General features: G+C 35.4%; 1 protein-coding gene across 1 annotated transcript in view; it reads right to left on the bottom strand.

The window, feature by feature from the left end:
• Window positions 1–20,738, bottom strand: part of LOC145671251 (glutamate-gated chloride channel-like) — a 113,951-nt gene that overhangs the window by 51,984 nt on the left and 41,229 nt on the right. The window contains exons 3-4 of the mRNA XM_081740169.1: window positions 11,698–11,765; window positions 2,499–2,568 (exon numbers count right to left, since the gene is read on the bottom strand). Of these exons, the coding sequence (XP_081596295.1) occupies window positions 2,499–2,568; window positions 11,698–11,765 (138 nt within the window). The remainder of the gene's footprint in view (window positions 1–2,498; window positions 2,569–11,697; window positions 11,766–20,738) is intronic.

Here is a 20,738-nt window from a genome sequence, read left to right as displayed (position 1 = left end):
CGAGGGTGCCGCCCCCCAAGCTCATGTGGGGCCCATGCATTTTTATAAATATGTTTATTTTATATGTATTTTTTATTGTTATATGTATTTTTTTATGAATATACAAACCTACATCTGAATGGGCCCCCCAAAGTTACAGAGAAATCGGCGCCCTTGCCTCGACTACACTTGATATTAGCATCACACAGTAATTCTCTTATTCTATTTTTTCTTGAAGTGGTGAAGCTTGATTTCAAAATTGCAGTACATAATTTAATTTTTTGTACAAGATGAAACACCAAACTAGGCCTAATTAGTATTTGATTGCCAAATAATCTTAGAATAGCATGCTCGACATATTCTTGTAGTCTTACCATAATAACTGCAAATCACAGTGTTTTAGGAATTATATTGGGATGTGCATATGTGTAGAATGAATCAACTGTCTGTTACTTTAAAATAGAATATTTATGACAACATGTCAAGCTGTTGTCTCGAGTAGCTCTTAAATCGATGTAAGTTAAATGAAAACACGCACATACACACACACACACACACACACAAAAAAAAAATACTGGAACTAAAATTTAATTTTGCGAGCTCTTTGGCTGCAAAGGTATTTTACAATGTCCTCAAAAGATAGCTCTAAAGATAACTTGTGTCTATGGATATGATACAAAGGTTGGTAAGTCGTTGTTGTCCTGTTAAGTTTGTGAGGTATTTTTTAATAATCTTTAGTTTGCTAAACCTCTTTCCCTTGCCTTATAGGAAAATAAATATTAGCCCAGTTTTGCGCTTCCCAATCTGGCGCCCGTGGCACAAGTTTAGTTCTACTCTACTTATATAAGTGCCGACAACTATGTTCTACAATATTACCCACCTACAATTGAAGTAGAAGGAACTCCAATTTCAGCGCCTCAAGAAGAACGTACAAGATTTTAAGGTCGAACTTTACCTGCGAAAGCTGAAAGTCGCCCAAGACAAATACGTAGACTTACTATCTCTATGCAACGGACCTACCCCTGTTACACGAATGTCTGAGCACCAGCAATTTTACTTGCACCTCGACCATTAAGGACAGTTTCAAACAATACCGAATTTCTTTCTTTTTGTGGTTTAGTTAACTTCAGGACTTATTTTTTTTTTTTTTTTTTTTGTCAATTACTTTATGGAAATGGTTCAATAATTTTCAGTATTGTATAGAGGTGCTATTGACTGTACTCATTAAAGTTATACTCATGTTTACTTAAAAGAATATTATTACACTCTAGTTTAGTTACGATAACTTATTTTTAATGTTATTATTTAGAAGGTGTTCTCCATTTTGCTTTTCTTTCATACAGCTGCATATACACTCAATAGTGTTAATTTCATATTACATTATTTCCTTTTTTTGGTGAAAGGTCATAAGCCTTATTAGTTTGTTTCTTTTTAATTAATTTCATAAACATGTTTAATTAATTAATTAATTAATGATTAATTAATGATTTAATTAATTAATGAAAGAAATGACTTTTTGTTCTATAGTTTATTTACCATTTTTTTAAATAACTTATTCACATCAAAGATGAGTATAGCAACTTAGAAGATATACAAATGGACAAATTTACAGTTTTCCAACTTAAATTTAGCATTATTCTTATATCCCAAGAGCTATGCACACGGACGTAACTCATTCTTAAATCGGCATTTATTCCGAAGTTGGGCGTCCGCTTTCGCCACGTTTTTTTCGCTGTTATCTCCTTTGCACACTTTCTGCAATTTGTTATTAGGTTCATTAATCCGTGATCTTCACAAACTTTTAAAAGATTTTGCTCGTTATCAACGTATTGCTTCACAAATGTTAAAACTGTTAGTTCATTGCCCTTGTACGTTCACCATGTTGATAACATAAATGCTCGTTTCTTTCCCACAATGCAACTGTTCGGTTACCTTGCGCCAAGTAGTTCCCTCCGCTCGCCGTATAGTCCCATGTTTATAACCGCTTATATATAATAAATAAACAGATTTTTCGAGAGACTTATATATTATCAAGCACACAAACGATCAAATTATCCATATCTTTCCTGTAAAATTTAAAAATTTTGCTGGAAACGGACGCCCAACTTTGGAACTTAACCCCTTAAATCAAACATTTTTTTTTTAACAAAGTGACGTATCTCAAGTAACATATTTGTTATGGCTTAATATTACAATATTATATAAATTGAACATATGGTATTAATGAAGGTACTTTCGGCTATATTGTGTCAAAAATTGGTACAGATTTGTTGGTAAACACAAGAGTAATAGGAAAGTAAAATAGATGCAAAATTTCAAATCGCTCTCCTGCAAAATGAGAAATACTTAGGTACGACACTTTTCAAAGAAAGGGACGAATGGAATATGACGTACGGGGTGGTTCAAACTAAGAAAGTACCCTAATAAAATGGGGTCTGTGAAGGAATATTTAAACCACAAAGAAACAACTTCTGGGTGTGAGTGAGGTAGAGAAAGAGTAAACATGGCAGAATACTTACTTGAGCTTTCACTATAAGCCAACCTTTTATCAGACCATTGTTGTCGTAATGTAACAGATGCCTTGAAATCCTAGAAGAAAAACCAAACGTTTCTGCATAAAATGTAATTATTGATGTCATCTTTCGTATTTCAAAACAACAAAATTCATTGTAGTTCAAATATTCTATAATGATATATAGGTGGCGCGGTAGCTCAGTGATACAGTGTTCACCTCTGGTGCTTGGGGTCCTTGGTTCGATCCCAGATCAAGCCAAATGAGATTTGTGGTGAACAAACACCGTGTGTATGGATTTTCTCGTGGTTCTCCAGTTTCCTCCGACTTTCTTCATTCCACCATTTGACTCAGCATCACCGTATCCTTTAGCCTACTCGGCATAACTGTGGGACGTAAAACTGAATGATTTCATTTCATTCCTATAATGATATAAATACATGTATTATGTTCATAGTCTTGTTAAAAAAAATTCTTCCCACCAACCTCTCTTTGAAAAGCTCTACACTCTTACTTACACTTGGAGTGAAATGAAATAAATGTGTATTTTCTCAGGTCAATTGAGATTTGTTTTATTAGGAACCAGAGTATTTGAATTTTCTGTGTACAGTTGCTAGAATATGGTCTTCCAAAATAAGATGGATGGCCAAGATTGTAGATTTTTTTTTTAAACTTGCCTCCTTATACCTTCAAATCTCGTATTATGTTCCTGATTTCGCTTTATTTATTCAGAAGTTAGATTTTCCAAATGCTCCTATATATATAAGGGGGGCTGAGCCCTCCTAGAATATATATGCGCCACCCTTAGAATATCTATTCACATGCATTGAAATATTTGCTTTCTTCTGTTTAATTTTTTTCGGAAATAAAAGTCTTAAAAGCAAAGATTTTTGTTTTTTAAAGAAAATTAGTTTTTTTTTTTTGTACAACCTAATTGTTATGATTAACAAGCCACGTTCTTGTGTAAAGTCGAAGTTAAATAAAAACTCGGAAATTAGATACATATGTACACAAACTCTTTACAACGTTAGTTAGGGAAAAATGACAATATGTTGGTTATTGCAACCGACCAGATATAAAAAGGTTGGGAGGTCAAGCACTATAATAAGGACTTGGTGAACAAAATGAAACAGCTCAGAACAATGTTCAAATTAGCCTTCATCCTCTTGATTCATTCTTCACGTATGTATTGCGTAGGTTTCGAGATGTGCTTTTTAGAAGCCTTGTTGGGAGCAAGGGAGGAAGGCAAAAAATCGAAAAAGACAGTCTCTCACATGGAGGTGTAATGTGAGGGTTTTCCACACTGATTTCTATGTTTTGTATAGTTTTTCCGGCATTCGCTTGGTGGGACTAAGGAAATTCTTTGGAAAAATTTGAGTTAGAACGGTCTTGCTGGACCAAATTCGGAAGTGTTCTTATAATGTAGGGGAAGGCGTTGTACCTGTGAACACTTTTAGAGTCTTCGAAATTTTGGTGCTAACATTCAGCACTTTCCCCCGATTTTTGTCGTATATTTGAGGTGCCATCTCTTTGCTATCAGATAGGATGATTTTTAAACGTGTTACATAATTACAGTAGCTTTTATAGAATATAACAAGAGCATATCCGTGTTGTTCACAGCAGGCCCGTGCTGGGACACCGGGACGTGTCCCGGTGCGCCCTCCGAAATATCACACTATAAATAATGGTACAAGTTTTTAGTAATAAATTATTACAGTTTTATTGGTAAAGAACCCGTGAAACGTGCAGTGCGCCCTTTACATTAGGCGCCCTTCCGAGACCACATCAAAGATGAACGATTTTATTTACTCTTCTGTATAGCACAGTTCTGTACAATAAATACACACAGCTACTGTTGGCGAAGAACCCGTGAAAGGTACAGTGCGCCCTTTACATAAGACGCCCTACGAAACATCACATTATAGATAAGTGGTTTTAGTTATTCTGTATACCAGCTTTGTTTAATAAATTCAAATACTGACTGGTAGTACAGAACCTATGAAGAATAGACTACAAGGCGCCCTTTACATAGGATGCCCTGCGAAATAACACATTATTTTTTTATTCTTCTGTATTTCAGTTTTGTATTATAAATTCATACAGTTGTTATTGGCAGAGAACAGGTAAAGAGTATAATCACTTACAAAAATACTATAAAGTTATATAGCTATAAAACGAAACAATGTGATACATCAAGAATAGTTCGGATAGTCAAACGTACTATGCATTTATGTAATACTACACTGACACTAGTCTCTAATTTACGATTTTTACGGCATCGAAGCTTTCACAGTCTTAATATGCATCCATATATGCGAGCATATTGATTGTTCCTATGTGTTTTAAAGCAGTGTTCGGATAATCAATATCTGTTGTATTTCTGAAATATAGCTGTATTAATTTCCGTAAAATGTGGTCTTCCTGTCAACACGGTACGGCGCGTCCTCAGGTTGTGGAACGAGGAGAAGGCCTCTGGAATAAAGAGGTTAGCTGCGAACATGAAATGTAAGATTCGGAACATGAAATGTGAGAAGTCTCTATAGGGCAGGCGCGTTAAAATTTGTAAAAAATGAGTTTACAAATAGAGGTTGGACCTAGTGGGATATCAGGAAGTTAGATGACAAGGAAATGGAGGAGTCAAGTCGGGAAACAAATTAAAAATTACCAACTAGAAACAGGGCTTTCCGTTCACAAACGAATACGTAATATCAGCAATTACCTAGGTTGAATTTGTTAATGATATATTTTCTTTTACTTCTCTTAAGGGTCGGTGGTGTAATATTATTTTAAATGCACATGCCCCAACAGAAAATAAGGATGGCGATTAAAAAATACGGTTTTTACGAAAAAAATAGAACGGGTATTTAATCATCTCCTGCAAAACCATATGAAAATTCTGTTAGGCGGTTTCAATGAGAAGGTAGGACCAGAGGCCATTTTCCAACCGATTATAGGGAATAAATATTTGCATAAGGAAGGTTGTGACAATGGCGTTAGACTCGTGAACTGTGCAATATCCAGAAACCTCATCGTGAAGATTGCAAAATTCCAACATCGCGACATTCATAAACATACTTGGACTTCATCAGATGGAAAAACACATATTCAAACTGATCATGTTTTAGTAGACAGAAAAGAACAGTCTAGCACAACTGATGTTCAATCGTTCAGAAGAGTTGATTGTGATAGTAAGAGAGAGACTATCGTTGAATAAAGGAAATATTCAATGTCTGAAAACTAAGCGGTTTAATTTTTTTTTTTTTAAATAGAAGAGAGTCAGGTGAGAGGGGAGCCAGATTTAAGTATCGAATAGATTCTTGGTTTTAGAAGGTTCGGAATGCACTAGTGTTCATGATACTTGGTTGAAATTAGAGATAACATTAAAATTTCAGCAAATGAAATATTGGAGCATGGAAAAATACGTAGCACGCATTCATGGTTCAACCAGGAATGTACTAAAGTAGCAGAGAAGAGAAAACAGAAGAAACTGCGTTGGCTACAAAATCCGAACGAAATAACTACATAAAATTTCATTGTCATCTGGCAGTGACTTCTAAAACTTTTAAAACTTTTAGAACAAAGAAACGCGAATTTTGAAAGTTAAAATTAATTAACTTGAAGATAATAGTGAAAACAAAAACATTCGGGACGTGTATAAATGCATCAACGAACTTAAGAAAGGCTATCAACTTCGTGCTTATATATTTAAGAAACCTAAAGGAACAGTTCTCACTGATACAGATAGCACCTTAAATAGATGGAAAGATTTCTTTGACGATTTGCTTAACACATATCCAAAACCTAATGCGCGTGGAGAAAGTGAAATGCATGCAGCATAACCGTATATTCCAGAACCTAACCAGACAGAAATAGAAATCGCTATTTAAAAAATAAACACACATCTCCGGGTGTAGACGAAATTCTGGTTGACTTAATTTTAGCTGGAGGGGAAAAATTGTAGAGCAAGATACACAAACTCATTATCTGGAACAAGGAGGAATTACCACAAGATTGAAGAGAATGAATCATTGTTCCAGTTCAGTAGAAAAGCAACAAAACAGATTTAATAGTTATCGAGATATTTCTCTTCTGTCAACATCCAATAAATCCTCTTAAACATTGTATTAGCAAGATTGACTCCATACGCAGATGAAATTATTGGAGATTATCAGAACGGATTTAGGTAAAATCGATCAACTATCGACCAGATATTTACCATTCGACTAATACTTGAAAAGAAATGAGAGAATACAACATCCTGGCACATAAATTATTGACTTTAGACTCTGGTAGGAGGGAAACGTTGTACAACATGCTTACAGAATTTGCAATACCGAAAAAGGTAGATTAATTAAGGTATGTTTAAATAAATCCCAAAGTAAGATTCGAGTAGAGAAATTCTTGTTCACGAGCTTTCACGTTGAGAATGACCTCAAACAAGGAGATGCGTTGTCGTCATTATTATTTAACTTTGTTCTGGAGAACACGATAAGAAAATTCAAAGACAGCAATCAGGTCCTAGAGCTGAATTGTATTTGCCAAGTTATGGCGTATGCTGATGTTGTAAATTTAATAAGTAATGATAGAACAATAGAAAGGAATGCAGAAATCTTACTTAACGCTTGCAGAGATATGGGCTTAAAAGTAAATGCAGAGAAAACTAAATAAATGGAAGCTTGTTGGGATCATAATATTGCATTTTATGGATGCGTTAAAATAGCAAATAATATTTTCTTTCGACAAAATGGATACTTTCAATTATCCAGAATTATTTATTAACAGACCAAAACGATAATCACTAAAAAATTTGATGTTAACTGAAAGCAGGGATTTCGTGCTATTATTCAGTTAAAAATCATTTGTTGTCGCTAATTCTGTTGAGGAATTTGCAGCTTAAAATATAAAACGATAATCATGCCTGTTGTGCTGTATGGTTGCGAAACATGATAACTGACTGAGGGAAAATAGCAGACTGAAAGTATTTGAAAACAAGATTCTTAAACCAATATTCGAACTCCAAAATGAACGGGAATGGGGAAAGACGAAAACTTCATAAGGAGGAACTGCATAATTTTATACCGTTTACCAAACATTGTTAGGTCATCAAGTTTAGGAGGCTCAAATGGTCATTTTATGTAGGCAGAATGAAACAAATTAGAAACGCTTTCGAAGTTGTAACTGGAAATCCAAATAGGAAAATGACCGTTAGGAAGACCGAGGCGCAGATGGGAGGACAATATTAAAATGGTTATCGCAGAGATTGAAATATAAAGTAGCAACTGGGTTCAGTTTTCTAAGGACAGAAATCAATGGAGAGCTTTTGTATACGCGGCAATGAGCCTTCTGCGTCCATAGGCGTGCTATATTAAGTTGTTGATACATTTAGCTTCTTTCTATTCGACAGAAATGCTATTACAGGAACTAAAAGGTTTTTTTTGTAGTAAAGAGGATTTCGATTCGAGGTTAGCTATTTACGTTAATACCAAAACAAATTTGGTGGTGATTTTGATATAAAATGGCACCCATACTTTCTTTCAAAGAATCTCTCTCTCTCTCTCTCTCTCTCTCCCTCTCCTCTCTCTCTCTCTCTCTCTCTCTCTCTCTCTATATATATATATATATATATATATATATATATATATATATATATATATATATGTACCCGTTTGTATAGGCGCCCTTTTAGTAGACTTGTCCACCGCCCTCATTAGTATCCCAGCACGGCCCTGGTTCACAGGTACATTATGGTCGTGTGCCATTGAACAGACCCTCTTGTGCCTTTGAACAAAGTGATAATTACAACGTTTCTGAGGCAATAATATAAAAAGAAGCCGTAAATATTAACAGTTATAAATTGAAATAAAGGTTTAGCTATAAAAATTCCCCAGAATTGAAATTTTATTAATTAAATTAAAAATTGAAGAGAAGTTCTAACAAAAACTTGTGAACAATAAAGTTGAGCGTATACAACTCTTAACATTATGTTATATAATAAGCGAATATATAGAAACTACTTAAAATTATAATTAATAACTTTATATCCTAACCTAACCTATATAAAATATATCAATTGTTTTAACTACTTACATTGTATAGCTTTAAACAGTATTATTTATTGTTCAAAGGTACACGATGCATTAATGTTCATAGGTACAAGAGGATCGCCATTACGAAAAAAAGTTTTCCACTAGCTTAAATATTGAACAGATGTTAAAACTAAAAATATTACTGTATTCATCAATGACTCTACCCTAAGTTTGGACAAATAAATATCGCAAATTGCGAAAACCAAACAGCACAAAACTCAAAAGGTAACTACAAAAAATCTTCGTTTTGGGGGTGAAAGAATTAAAAGGAACATTACTCGGCACAACACTCAGTAAACAACAGCCAAACGCGTTTGTAGTGCTTTTTTTTTATTATTTAATCTTTCAAACGAATTTTAATCACTGCACCTAAATAACACTAAATTCGAGAAATGCACAGGTGTTCAAAGGTACATTGTTTCAAATTTACAACGCCTTCCCCTACCTCTAAAATTTTTATTGCCCCCCCCCCACTCCTATACAAAAGTCTGAATTCAACACTGAAAAGGGTATACAAAGCCTAGCATATTGTTGTTGTTTGCAATCAGTTTAATCTCACATATAATATTTTTTGGTTAAACCTTACAAAAAATAAAAAAAATAAAAAAAAAATAATGACATTAAAAGTTCACAAACTTGGGGTATGAGGTGAAGTACAATACAGATCTTTTCAAGTACTAGCATAGGTTTGTTCCAAATAAGTTTCTCTCTACCAGAGTTCATTAATATTTAATACATTAAGGTGTTTACACTATATTTAAGCTACCCTCTTGCATCAAGATAACATTTGGTCGAGTAGTGGCGTATCTTGAGTTAGCACTATATTCATAAAATAAAAATTCTATATTTTGCCTTCCTACTTTTTTGATAATTACGAATGTGTATTAACTATGGAGAAAATGAGAAAATCCTATTATTTAAAATGTTATTCAGTTTGCGGCAAGGCCGGATTAAGGGGGGCTTAGTGGGATATAGTCTGGACCTCCAGAAGGATAGAGGTCTCCACTTTGATCAAAATCTCAACTGGCTACCTGAAAAGAATCACGAAGATACATCATCGTCATAAAATAAAATATGACCAAAAATATGAAACATAGTCCGTTAACTTTCCTACTGTACTTTCATAGAAGTCAGCAGGGGCCACATATTCTTTCTAACCCCGGGTCTCCAGATGGGTTAATCCAGCGCCGGTTTGCGGCAGTCATACAAGATTAAAAAATTTTGAAGAAAATGATCTTAGAAACTTTAATATTATTTTATTCTGGATATCATTATAATATATATGCAACTATTTATTATATCCTAACTGCTATAAACTTGTCTATAATGTCCTTAAACTCCTTTTTTTCTAATAGGGGGCGCGGTGGCTCAGTGGTAGAGCGTTCTCCTCCGGTGCTTGGGGTCCCTGGTTCGATCCCAGTCCGCAGACTTTGTGGTGGACAAACACTGTGCTTGTGGGTTTTCTCGGGGTTCTCCCGTTTCCTCCCACTTTCTTCATTCCACCATTTCATTCATTTCTCATAATCACCGTCTCTTTTAGCCTAACCGGCATAATCGTGGGACGCATAATTCAAAGATTTCATTTCATTTTTCCTTTTCTTCTACTTCTTCCCTCTCAACACTTAATAAAGTAACGTCACGCAATCTGTCTTAAATGGACGCTTTTTTAAGTATGAAAGAATTGATTTTATTTGCTGAATGATCTTCCAAAGTTGCCAAATCCATGGGTATGCCTCCTTCATGCCGATACTGGGCTTAAGCCAACCATGGCCCGACAATGGCTCGATATATTAGGCGGCAGAATGGAAAAGGCAGTTGCTATAGTGCTGCCAAAATGTCTTGAGCCGTGGCAAAAATGCGAACTAAAGCTCACACCCTCCCACACCCACGCGTTGAACCAATACGGGTTCAGCTGTTGCTAAGCGAGAGAGTCTTAGCGAAAGGGAGTGGAATTCCTTCTGCCGATTGCAGCGCTAGGAACGGAAGACTAGGTGTCAAGTCAATGTGATATATCTATAGCACTATTGGCTGGCGATTTGCAGACAGGGCATCACGTCCTCTTCTCCACACCATACACTCAATTTGAGAAGCCCATCGAGCTTTGCAATTTTTGCCACGCGAGTTGCATATAATATTTTACAGACCATTTATCTTCTATGACTATTATGCATCAATATCACTACCATTAGGTTCATCGATTTATGCATTTCTTTTCTTTGTTACTAAAATCAGCACTATAATACAGTGTGCTGGTGTCCAGAAAGAATACGAACTACGGATCAGAATCTTGCAACGAAATGACCTTTCATCTAGATCACTCATATGTAACAGCCAGCTTCGGCCCATTAATTCCTTTCATCCGGCCTGTCTGACCCATTAGATCCTATTTAAACTGTATATCTTAACTAATATTTAAACTGAATTAAAACTGCAACCGTTAAACACGTAGTGAGACATGAGAAAACAATCCAGAAGCTAGTATTTCTCTTCATCACCACCCCTTTCCACTCAAATTTGAGCTTCAAAATTCGTCATAAGATTTTTATATATTTTTTAAGTAAATTAAATAAATATTTTTGGTAACCGACAAAATAGTTTTAACGTTCCTATGATATTAGTGTACGAGAATGAAATTCTCTATTGAATCTCGTACGGCTCTCGACGCCAGTAATAATCCTCTGTGATTGGCCCACCACGTGTTCCAACTTGCACATGTCTGATCTAGATCCATACATAAACGGCAAAATGATGCATCATTATGTTTTCGCTTCTTGTTTAATGGTTAATCTCTTATATCTCGACATGTCAATAGCTGTAATTTTTTTTCCCTTTGATAAGTCTCGACTCCAATGTCTCATTTTAGAAAGATCAAATCCTTCACCCAGGTATTCATAGATTAAAGTTCATTTGGTGTACTAAAATACTTTCACCTAATACTTATTCAATTTCTGTAAATTTACTTTAATATCGTACTTAATCTAGTTTTGTGAACTTAACTTTTACTTCATACTTACTGTAATACTGTAAACTTTTTACTTTGTACTTATTCTAGTTCTGTAAACTTACTTTTACTTTGTACTTAACTCTAGTTTTGAAAACTTACTTTTACTTCATACTTACTCTAGTTCTATCATTCACTTGCGATATGGAGCGTAGAAATAAATTAACATGTACAACGACAGGTCCATCTAGAAAATGTAGAAATAAAAATTATTAAAAATCTACACAAATATTAAATAAGGTTGACATTAATCATATACATAATACAGTAAACTTCCGACTATCTGGGATAATCAGCAGACGGGCGCAGATATTCCAAAACGCAGTTTTAGCAGAGAATACTTATATTAATCTTTCTTTGTTCTAGTTCAGTGTTGTAGTAATAAACGATAAAAGCAGAACAGCATAAATGTGTTACAAATTTTAGATGAAGTTACTTTATTGTTAAGATTTTATATTAATTTATTTTAATAAGTAATTGAATAATGTAATATCTCCCTCCTATTAGTAAACAACACCACCAAGCAGCCGACGAATGCCGTCTCCAATGAAATACGAGGGGGACACGAAGAAATACGAGAAGGACACGAAGCGTCACGAAGAGGAATTCAATCCCTCAATAGGCTCCGCCTCCAAAACTGGCTATAAAAGGGGAAGCAGAAGACAAAGAGACAGAAGACATCGCTCAGCAGTGTTGTCAGATGGCGGGAAATTTTCCGCAAAACGGGGAATTCTTAGCATTGGCGGTAATGCGGGAAATTCTGTCAACTTTTCTTTCTTTTCATGTTCATAGTTATTTGATTTTAGTTTGAAATTATTAATATAATGATTAATTAATTAATCATTAATGATTAATTAATAAATCAACGATCATTATTCTTTCCTTGCGGGAAATTTTGCAACCGATCGGGAAATTCCAGAGCTTTGGGCGGGAAGTCTGTTATTCTGAATCTGACAACACTGCATCACTGACCAACTGATCACATTCTACCTATCTCTCCAAGCTGGGAGACTCCTTAACATTACCTCTGCGCTGCTACGGGCAAGAGGTTCCTTACTGATTTCCGCGCTGCACTGGGCAGAAGATATTATCGTATCGCTGCGCTGCTTTGGGCAAGAAGTTCCTTACCAATCTCCGCGCTGTGCTGGACAGGAGATACTATCTCACCTTTACGCTGCATCGGCCAAGAGATTCCTAGCAAACAACTATAAACCTCCGTGCTGCTGTGGATAGGAGGTCCAACTTATTTCAGAAAGGGTCATTAATCATATTACTTATTTGTAATTCAATGTGTAAACTGTATAGAAACTTTTACAACGATATTTGTATTTATACTTGTATTTCAATCCTTAATTGTATTTGTGGACAGAATTCACTTTTTAATTATGCACAAGCTGTTTAAGAAAGGAAGAAGAAGGATATAGATGTAATTTCTCTTTCGGTTGTTATACGTTGCTATTTTGTTTATATAGTAATTCGACGACGTGAAATTGGTTGTCATAGCAACACAAAATAAATACTGCATAGTTGTGAATCCATCTCGTGAACATTATATGTACAATTTTTAAGGTGTGTAAAAAGTTTAATGTGTCATATCTTACAATAAAAGGTAATATCATGATGCCGTGTGTAAATGGTTTTTTGATGAAAATCAGTAGCCTTAGTTATAGGGCCTATATAAATATATTCTACGAACTGTGGGTCGTTATACTTTTATAATAAAAAAAAAGTGAGGGAAAAGCCCGTGTAACACTTCTCTAGCATACATTACAATATAGGTAAGTAAATACGATAAACTTCGTGGTTACTGGAAATTTGTAACACAATGAAATAAGATAATTTGCAAATTATTATTGAAATGTTAAAAGAAGTTTAGAAATAAAATAATCACTTTAGGTGCATTTAGAAAGAAACAAACATTATTTTATATTTATATTGAACTTAAATTAATTAAAATTAGCTCATGACTCCCCCACTCAATTCTTCAGCTTCCCTTCACACGAATTTCGACGAAAGCGACATCTCTTGGCTTCAGGTAGGAATGCAATGCAGTTAATGACAATTATTAGAAATTAGCATGACTGACAAACAAAAGTATCCTACTTTTATAATAAGGTTTAAGAATATCTAAAATATCTTCGTCTAGATATTTATGCAACCAGTAACTTTTAAATGTGAAATTTGCCCAACATTGTACGGATTAGCATGACTGACATACTGAGGAATCTTTCTTTCATGATAAGCATTAATTTGGTCTGTTTCAATGTAGGAATACATGAACATAAACTTTGTAATTATTTTAACAAGGCAAAAACAATATAATATATTTACGTTTATTAATTGTAATTATGCTTTTAAATTTGGGAGTTAACTTTTTAAACTTTTTTTTTCTGGGAATAGGGAGAGATTTCATTTTTGTGTATTTATATAATGTTTATTTGAGTTATTTTTTTATAAATTTGTTTTAAATAACTTACGGTATTGTAAAAAAAAAACTAAGTAAACAGGGACGTACGCAGGGGGTGGGTCATGGGGATCCGTACCCTCCTCGAAATTTCGACTTTTGTGTAAATTTTACCTAATATTAGGGGCAATTTTAGGAATTTTAATATTAATATAAAATACCCTTATAGTGAGTTTGGAGCTCCCCCCGAAATAAATTCCTGCGTACGCTACTGTGAGTAAATACAAAAGTACTTTTTATAAAGGTACTAAAAAACACGTGCAAAATTAATAACTAATTTGTTTTCATTACCTCGAAATTTGAAGTACAAAATTAAACCGTATAGTAGGTTAATCATTATGGCAAACATATACAGTACAGGTAACAGCACATACTTAAAAAAAAATAGTTACGTCTACACGGGTAATCGTGAATTTATTATACTGTATTCATCCTGAGGAATGATATGATTAATGATAAAAATTAGAAAATGAAACTTAGAACTGTAATTTTTACAAACTTTCTGGTGAGGATAATAGAAATGAGAAAATTAAGCTTAATACTGTATTCTCTCTTGAGATCGCAACAATCCATAATTGAATTGAGAAAATATAGTTAAGAGAGACCTATTTAATTCTAGAGGATTCTATTATTAATATAGTAAATCAAAACTTCATCAAAGCGTCCACAATTGCAATAATGTATCTACAGTTTTCGACTGTGAAAGCTTCGTGGGAGTATTAAAGTTGCAATATACTATAAAGGTAACAAACAAAGTTCTAAGGCTCCTTTTTGGAGGTCTGTGTTCAATGAGCCCTCACACCGTGAGTTGAACGCGAATGGAGATAAGACGAAGGTCGGTTGTTGGTGTAGTTATATTCAACATACTACCTGGTTGTGGCTGTTCAGTTACACCGTAAACTTGCGTAAGGACAGAGTGAATATGGGACCTCCACAGAGCGTCATAAGGGAGTGTATGCTGTACCAGTTCAAACTGGCTCAAACGCGGGAGGAAGATATGCTAGGCCTTTGGTGAGGATGTCATGACAGTGCAGCGGTAGTTTAACAAGTTTAAGGATGTGACAAAACACTCGAAGACGCACCACATGCCGGCAGACCAATACATGTACAAAATGAGCGTCAGGAAGCAATTGAGTCGAACAGTAGCCAGATATGTGAGGAACTGGGACTACAATTCGGTGTGAGTGAAGAAACCATTCAATAGTACCTCCATCAACTTGGGAAGCACTACAAGTTGGGTCGATTGGTCCCACATGATTTGACTCCGGACCAGAAGGCAACGCGAGCACACACCTGTGCTTCTTTGCTGTCTCGTTTGAGGAAAGAGCCATTTCTGGACACGGTATTGACATGTGATGAGAAGTGGGTCCTGTACAAAGCTCCATGGCGCAGTCATCTTTGGTTAGCATCCCATGAACCGATCCCACAGATTATCAACTAGCTCCCGTTTCCTTGTTTTAGCGTGGACGTTCAAAGCAACATAAATTGGCAAAGTCATGTCATTTCCTTTCTTTGGCTTCTTGCTCTTACCTTGGTCACCTGTGTCCATTTATTTCTGTGTTTTCATATTCAGAGCAATTAGTTGACGAATAATTAAAGCTTCCTGTGTCGATCGTAATGATCCTGAGGAAAAAACATACAACATATTGCTTTCAAGGGAAAGTAAAAGAGGACCAATATCCTTCTCTTGACAATGTTTTGAGAATGTCCCTTGAAATTGATACTTTTTCTTCAAAACATTTCTTCGAATAATTTTAATTTTAAACATTCTTGTAGTAGAAACTGCCTCATCATCGCAACAGAGAAATGTTTAGCGAATACTATAACCAACGCTTTCATTGCATACCAGCATGTCACCAATATGTGCCAATATTTTTCCCTCCGTTGAGTAGTGGTGGTTCTATGGCACATTCTTAGGTTCGATGGTATAATGAAGCTACTTCATACAGACGTTCGGTATACTTACATACAATTGCTAGCATCTGGAAGACAGATTTATTCCCGTATTCTGGTGAACATCTTCAATATAATTAACGAGATCTTCAAATGGAGAACTTCATGAAGTTATTTTTCAGGAATAATCATGCGAGGGTAACGAGAATTGTATATACAATTTGTTGAGGCATTTCAGATTATACATACATTCCTATGCCACCATATCACCTTCCGGTAGCTCTGCAGAAAGAATGAGATTAACGATTTCTGTCACACATTTACGGATATTTTCCTCAATACCTTTGTTTTTTACCTGGCATAAGGGTCATCAGCAGTTGAACAGGGTGTCTACTAAATGTTCATTTTCAAATTCCAGGTTTTATCAAGGTTTTCAAGGTTTATTTTTCCTTTTTTTCCAGGTCTATTCAGTACAATGACATTTATTGTAACACGTATAAGTTAATGCAATTTTATATAGTTCTTAACAAAAACTGGTTATAATTAGAGAATGCATCTGGCAAGTGATAGTTTAAGTGACAAGATGAATAGAAAAAAACTGACTGGAATGTAGGTTCTCAAAACATTTTACACAAGAAAATGTTTAATTAAAATATCCCCTACCAGAAGGCCGGTTAAGAAAAATGTGCAGTAGCTTTAAATATCCTAATGTAGGAATACTATACAGGGGTGAACCTTAATTAAACCGACAAACTTCGGGAAATGATTCTCGGCACCCAAACAAGAAAAGAAAATTCTCTAACTCTTCCCCAGGGTGCATAGTTTCCGAGCTAAAAGGTGCCGAAAGTGTGGAAAAATGAACATCCGACGCCTATATTTCCAAAATTATCCAAAGTAGAAAGTGCTGCTTAAAATCTGACAAAAGGAAATCAGAACAGATAAGACTTCCTTAAAGAGATATTAAGCTGCACTCTCTAAGTTGGATAGGTTTGGAAATATAGGCCTCGAAGTTCATTTTTCCACACTTTCTGCACCTTGTAGCTCCAAAACTATGTATCGTGGAGAAAAGTTAGAGAAATTTTTTTCTTGTTTCGGGCTCGGGAATCACCTCCCAAAGTTTATCGGTTTAGTTGAAGTTCACCCTGTATAATACTAAATTTCCGTCAAAAACATTACTTCAAATAAACTAATATTATAGTAGTGGCACGTGAGTTGATGAACATTGACAAAAATGGCGAGAAAAAAGGTTACTCACCGCTCTAAGTTATGGAATAAAATACCACAAGAGTTTTTTACTACAAGCACTCCACTTTAAAGTACTCTTGTGGTATTTTATGCTAAGTACTGGTAGGACTTAGCGGTGAGTAAGCTATTTTCCCGTCATTTTTGTCAAACTAGTATTAGTTTAGAAGTAAAAAGAAAATTATCATATATAATACAAATTCTTAACGCAAAGTAGTTTATATTGTTAAACGTTACTGCACATTCTTCTTAGATGGGGACTGGCCATCAGTTATATTTTATTTAAAAATGTATTGTAACATGAAAGTTTAAAAAGTAAAAATGTTATGGAACCACGCACATTATATCAACAAATATAGAAAACAACTTTTACAGTGAACAGTTTTTGACATAATTAACTTCTAGAGTTTAACATTCCTTTTAACTTCTTCGCCTGTTCTTCCAACGCATCTACTTCTGCTTCGGCGTCAGTTAGTATTCTTTTCTTCTTTAATTCCAACTCTTTTACTTTCTTTTTAATATCTTTCTTTTCTCGAGCTGCTCTGTCTTCTTTTTCACCGCGGTCTTTCAGATATTCATTTCTTCTGCTTGATGCATTCCTCATATACTGGATCATACTCTTTGTGATATTCATATTACGTATGGCACCAGCAACACGCACAGCATCCAACACACTTCTCTGGGCAATCAGGCACTACTCTTGGAGATTTTCAACAATGCACTCTTTGTTAATAGAGAAACTATTTTCCACTGCTGCGTTGCTATGGAAAAGTACACATATCTTATGCATGAATATTTTTAACGCATTGGAGACACCTTCTTTACTTAACAGATCATGGATAAAATCGTCTGATCTGTCATTTTTGTAACTAAAATTTGACAGTTTTCGTGCTGTGTCTTGGTCTGAACAAAATTTTAAATATTCCCGTTTCATCATATCAGCATTTACAGGTGTTATTTGCTCCTTCTCGACAAATGTCTCCAGGGCGAGTGTGATACGTGATTCACGAAGGGTTTCGTTGGTCATAGTTTCTGGCGACAAGCAATTTGTGGCTCTTGTTACACTGTATTTTAAAGGACATTTTAGCATAAGTTTTTTACACAGTTCTTGCAAAAATCTTCTGCATTCTTTCATTCCATAGAAACGGTAGTAATGGACTGTCTGTCTGGTACTTAGTGAGGAATTATTCTAGTTCTACAGATACGGACTGAAGGAACCCTAATCTAGCAGGCAACAGTACATCAGAGATATGGGCTTTTACTTTAGAGAAGTTTGATGTTTCAGGAGGTTTTGTTTTCACTACATCAACAAACTTTTAAGGCAGGAATCACAGTTATGGCACGGTTGATAACTTTAGAATTCTCCACCCACCTAATAGAATAAAATTTAAGAGGGAAAACTGCTGTTCCGGATGCTGCCATGAAATCTACTCTTCTTGAAGAGAAGTCCTTGAATAAATAGTACAACGCTCTCAAAAACTGTCACATTCCAACCAGCTTTGGTATCACAGTCTTAAAAGCCCCATTAACAATATGTAAAGAGCATGTTCCTGTCTCCAAAAGCTGTGGACCTTCACCGTTTTCTTCACTCAGGTAGGCCTTCAAATCACTCAAGAAATTTCAAATTAACGTTGGGGACATCAAGAGAAACCTGAAGTAACTTACAAAAATCGAAACCCTTGTCCTTGAAAGTATTTATAAATGCACTTAACAAATCCTGGGCAGTAGCATGTCCGAGGAATACTGATGTTAAATAACGTTTTAAAACTTTATTTTCGTCACTGTGCCAGAAACGAACTACTAAGTCCATTTGATTTTTCTGTGAGATAGTGTTTAGGCTTTCGTCGAACGATAGTGCAAAAAATTCACAATTTTGTAGTTCACGAAGTAACGTCTGTTGGAAATATGGACCCAATCCAAAAGTGATGACATAACCTATTTTGTCTTTGTGTAACTGCATATTTTTAGCGACTTCACACTCAGAAAACATTAAAGGAAACAAATCCGTTGCACTCGCTTGGCTTCTGGCCGATGCATGACTTGTAACTTTGTGTAATGTCCAGATTATTTCTGCTTTCGTCACTTGATCTTTGATAAGATAACTCTTTATTACACCACTAGTTTTTGCTGGGCTTTCATTTTTCTCCTGAACAACTGGAGTAGATGATGTGCCAGTCACTGAACTGGAAGACGCTGTAGAATTTTTTGTACAGGAAGGCTCCTTGTTAACATTGCTTGAGATCTTTACGATCGAACATTGTGCATTAAGAGCTTTAACAGCTATTTGATGTTTCTTTCCTTTGTTGTGAGATTTCAATGATCCAGCTCCCATATTTGGAATGTCAAAATCAGTTCTGCAGAGTTTACAGCATGCTTTAAATGGATCGTTGGACCTAATAACCCATTTCCACTGGCCTTTCCGCGAGTCCTGGAATTTAGTTTTACTTTTTCCCATTTTAGTGGCTGAGAAATAAAATGTTAATTGTTAGTGTGTAACAGGGTTTATTGCAAGACTAGTAAAATATTAACCTAAATACAAAAAGTGATTCCGTTAAGATGTGGGCAATTTTACTTTTTTCCGGTGATATCTTTCGGCCACCGGGAATGGTGTTCACTGCGACATCCGCGGGCTTGAACTCCTGTTAAAAAGCTTCGGCACAGGAGTAGGCTATAAGCGGAATGTTCGTTCCAAACCTGTCTACTACTCTTGCTACAGAAACATATAAACCAATGTCTTCACAAAGCAGCAAATAAGATTGATTCATACTATGCAAATAAGCAGCAACTACAGAGAAAGCTTCTGGCTTGTATGCCAGAACCTGGAAGTATATAACTTCCTTGCATTTTAGAAAAATATACTTATTCCATACCAATCCCCAAAACAATATTTTAAAAACAATTTTAAAACTTCCAGGTTCCTCGTCCAATTCCAGGCTATTTCCAGGTTTTCCAGGTCCAAAAGTAAATTCCAGGCTAATTCCAGGTTTTCAAGGTTTTCCAGGTCAGTAGACACCCTGTTGAAGAAAAAGCATATTTTTGGAAATGGGACAGTCTTCTTTTCGACGCTTTGGGTGCTCTCGTATGCTAATTGCATCATAAGTTATGTCTTCTTCGATGGATATAGTTATGGACTTCCGTTTGTGCTTCGAAAGTCTATAGAGTTTGGTGTTATGGAATTTCAATTGACATACTCAATTGCCCCTCTCACCATCGATCTAGATGAATTTCCTTCGGTAGGGCATTTTCCTCCTTAAACTTTGTAAGGTTCCCACAAGTGAGCTTTATCCCGCATTTAGCTCTGTGAATCTCTTGTTTGCAACTGGACACACTAAAGATTCTTCTTTTCCAGGGATCATTTTGACATATTTCGCAGAGAGACCAGTTCATTAGCTTCAAGCTTAGTACATCTTCTGCCAAACTAAACTTCTTCTCTCACGCCATTGAATCAGGGTTGAATGAAGATGTAGCTATAGGTCACAACAACAGTCTGCTCTCGGACGAAACAAAGTATGTCGTGCCAGTCGGCGCTCGGTTGTCGAAGAAAACAAATCTCGCAGTCTC

Source organism: Thermobia domestica, chromosome 2, assembly GCF_964235325.1.
Source record: "Thermobia domestica chromosome 2, izTheDome1.hap1.1, whole genome shotgun sequence".
Classification (NCBI taxonomy): domain Eukaryota; kingdom Metazoa; phylum Arthropoda; class Insecta; order Zygentoma; family Lepismatidae; genus Thermobia; species Thermobia domestica.
Note: the sequence above shows the minus strand (reverse complement) of the source record. Positions and strands in the feature narration are given on the sequence as shown.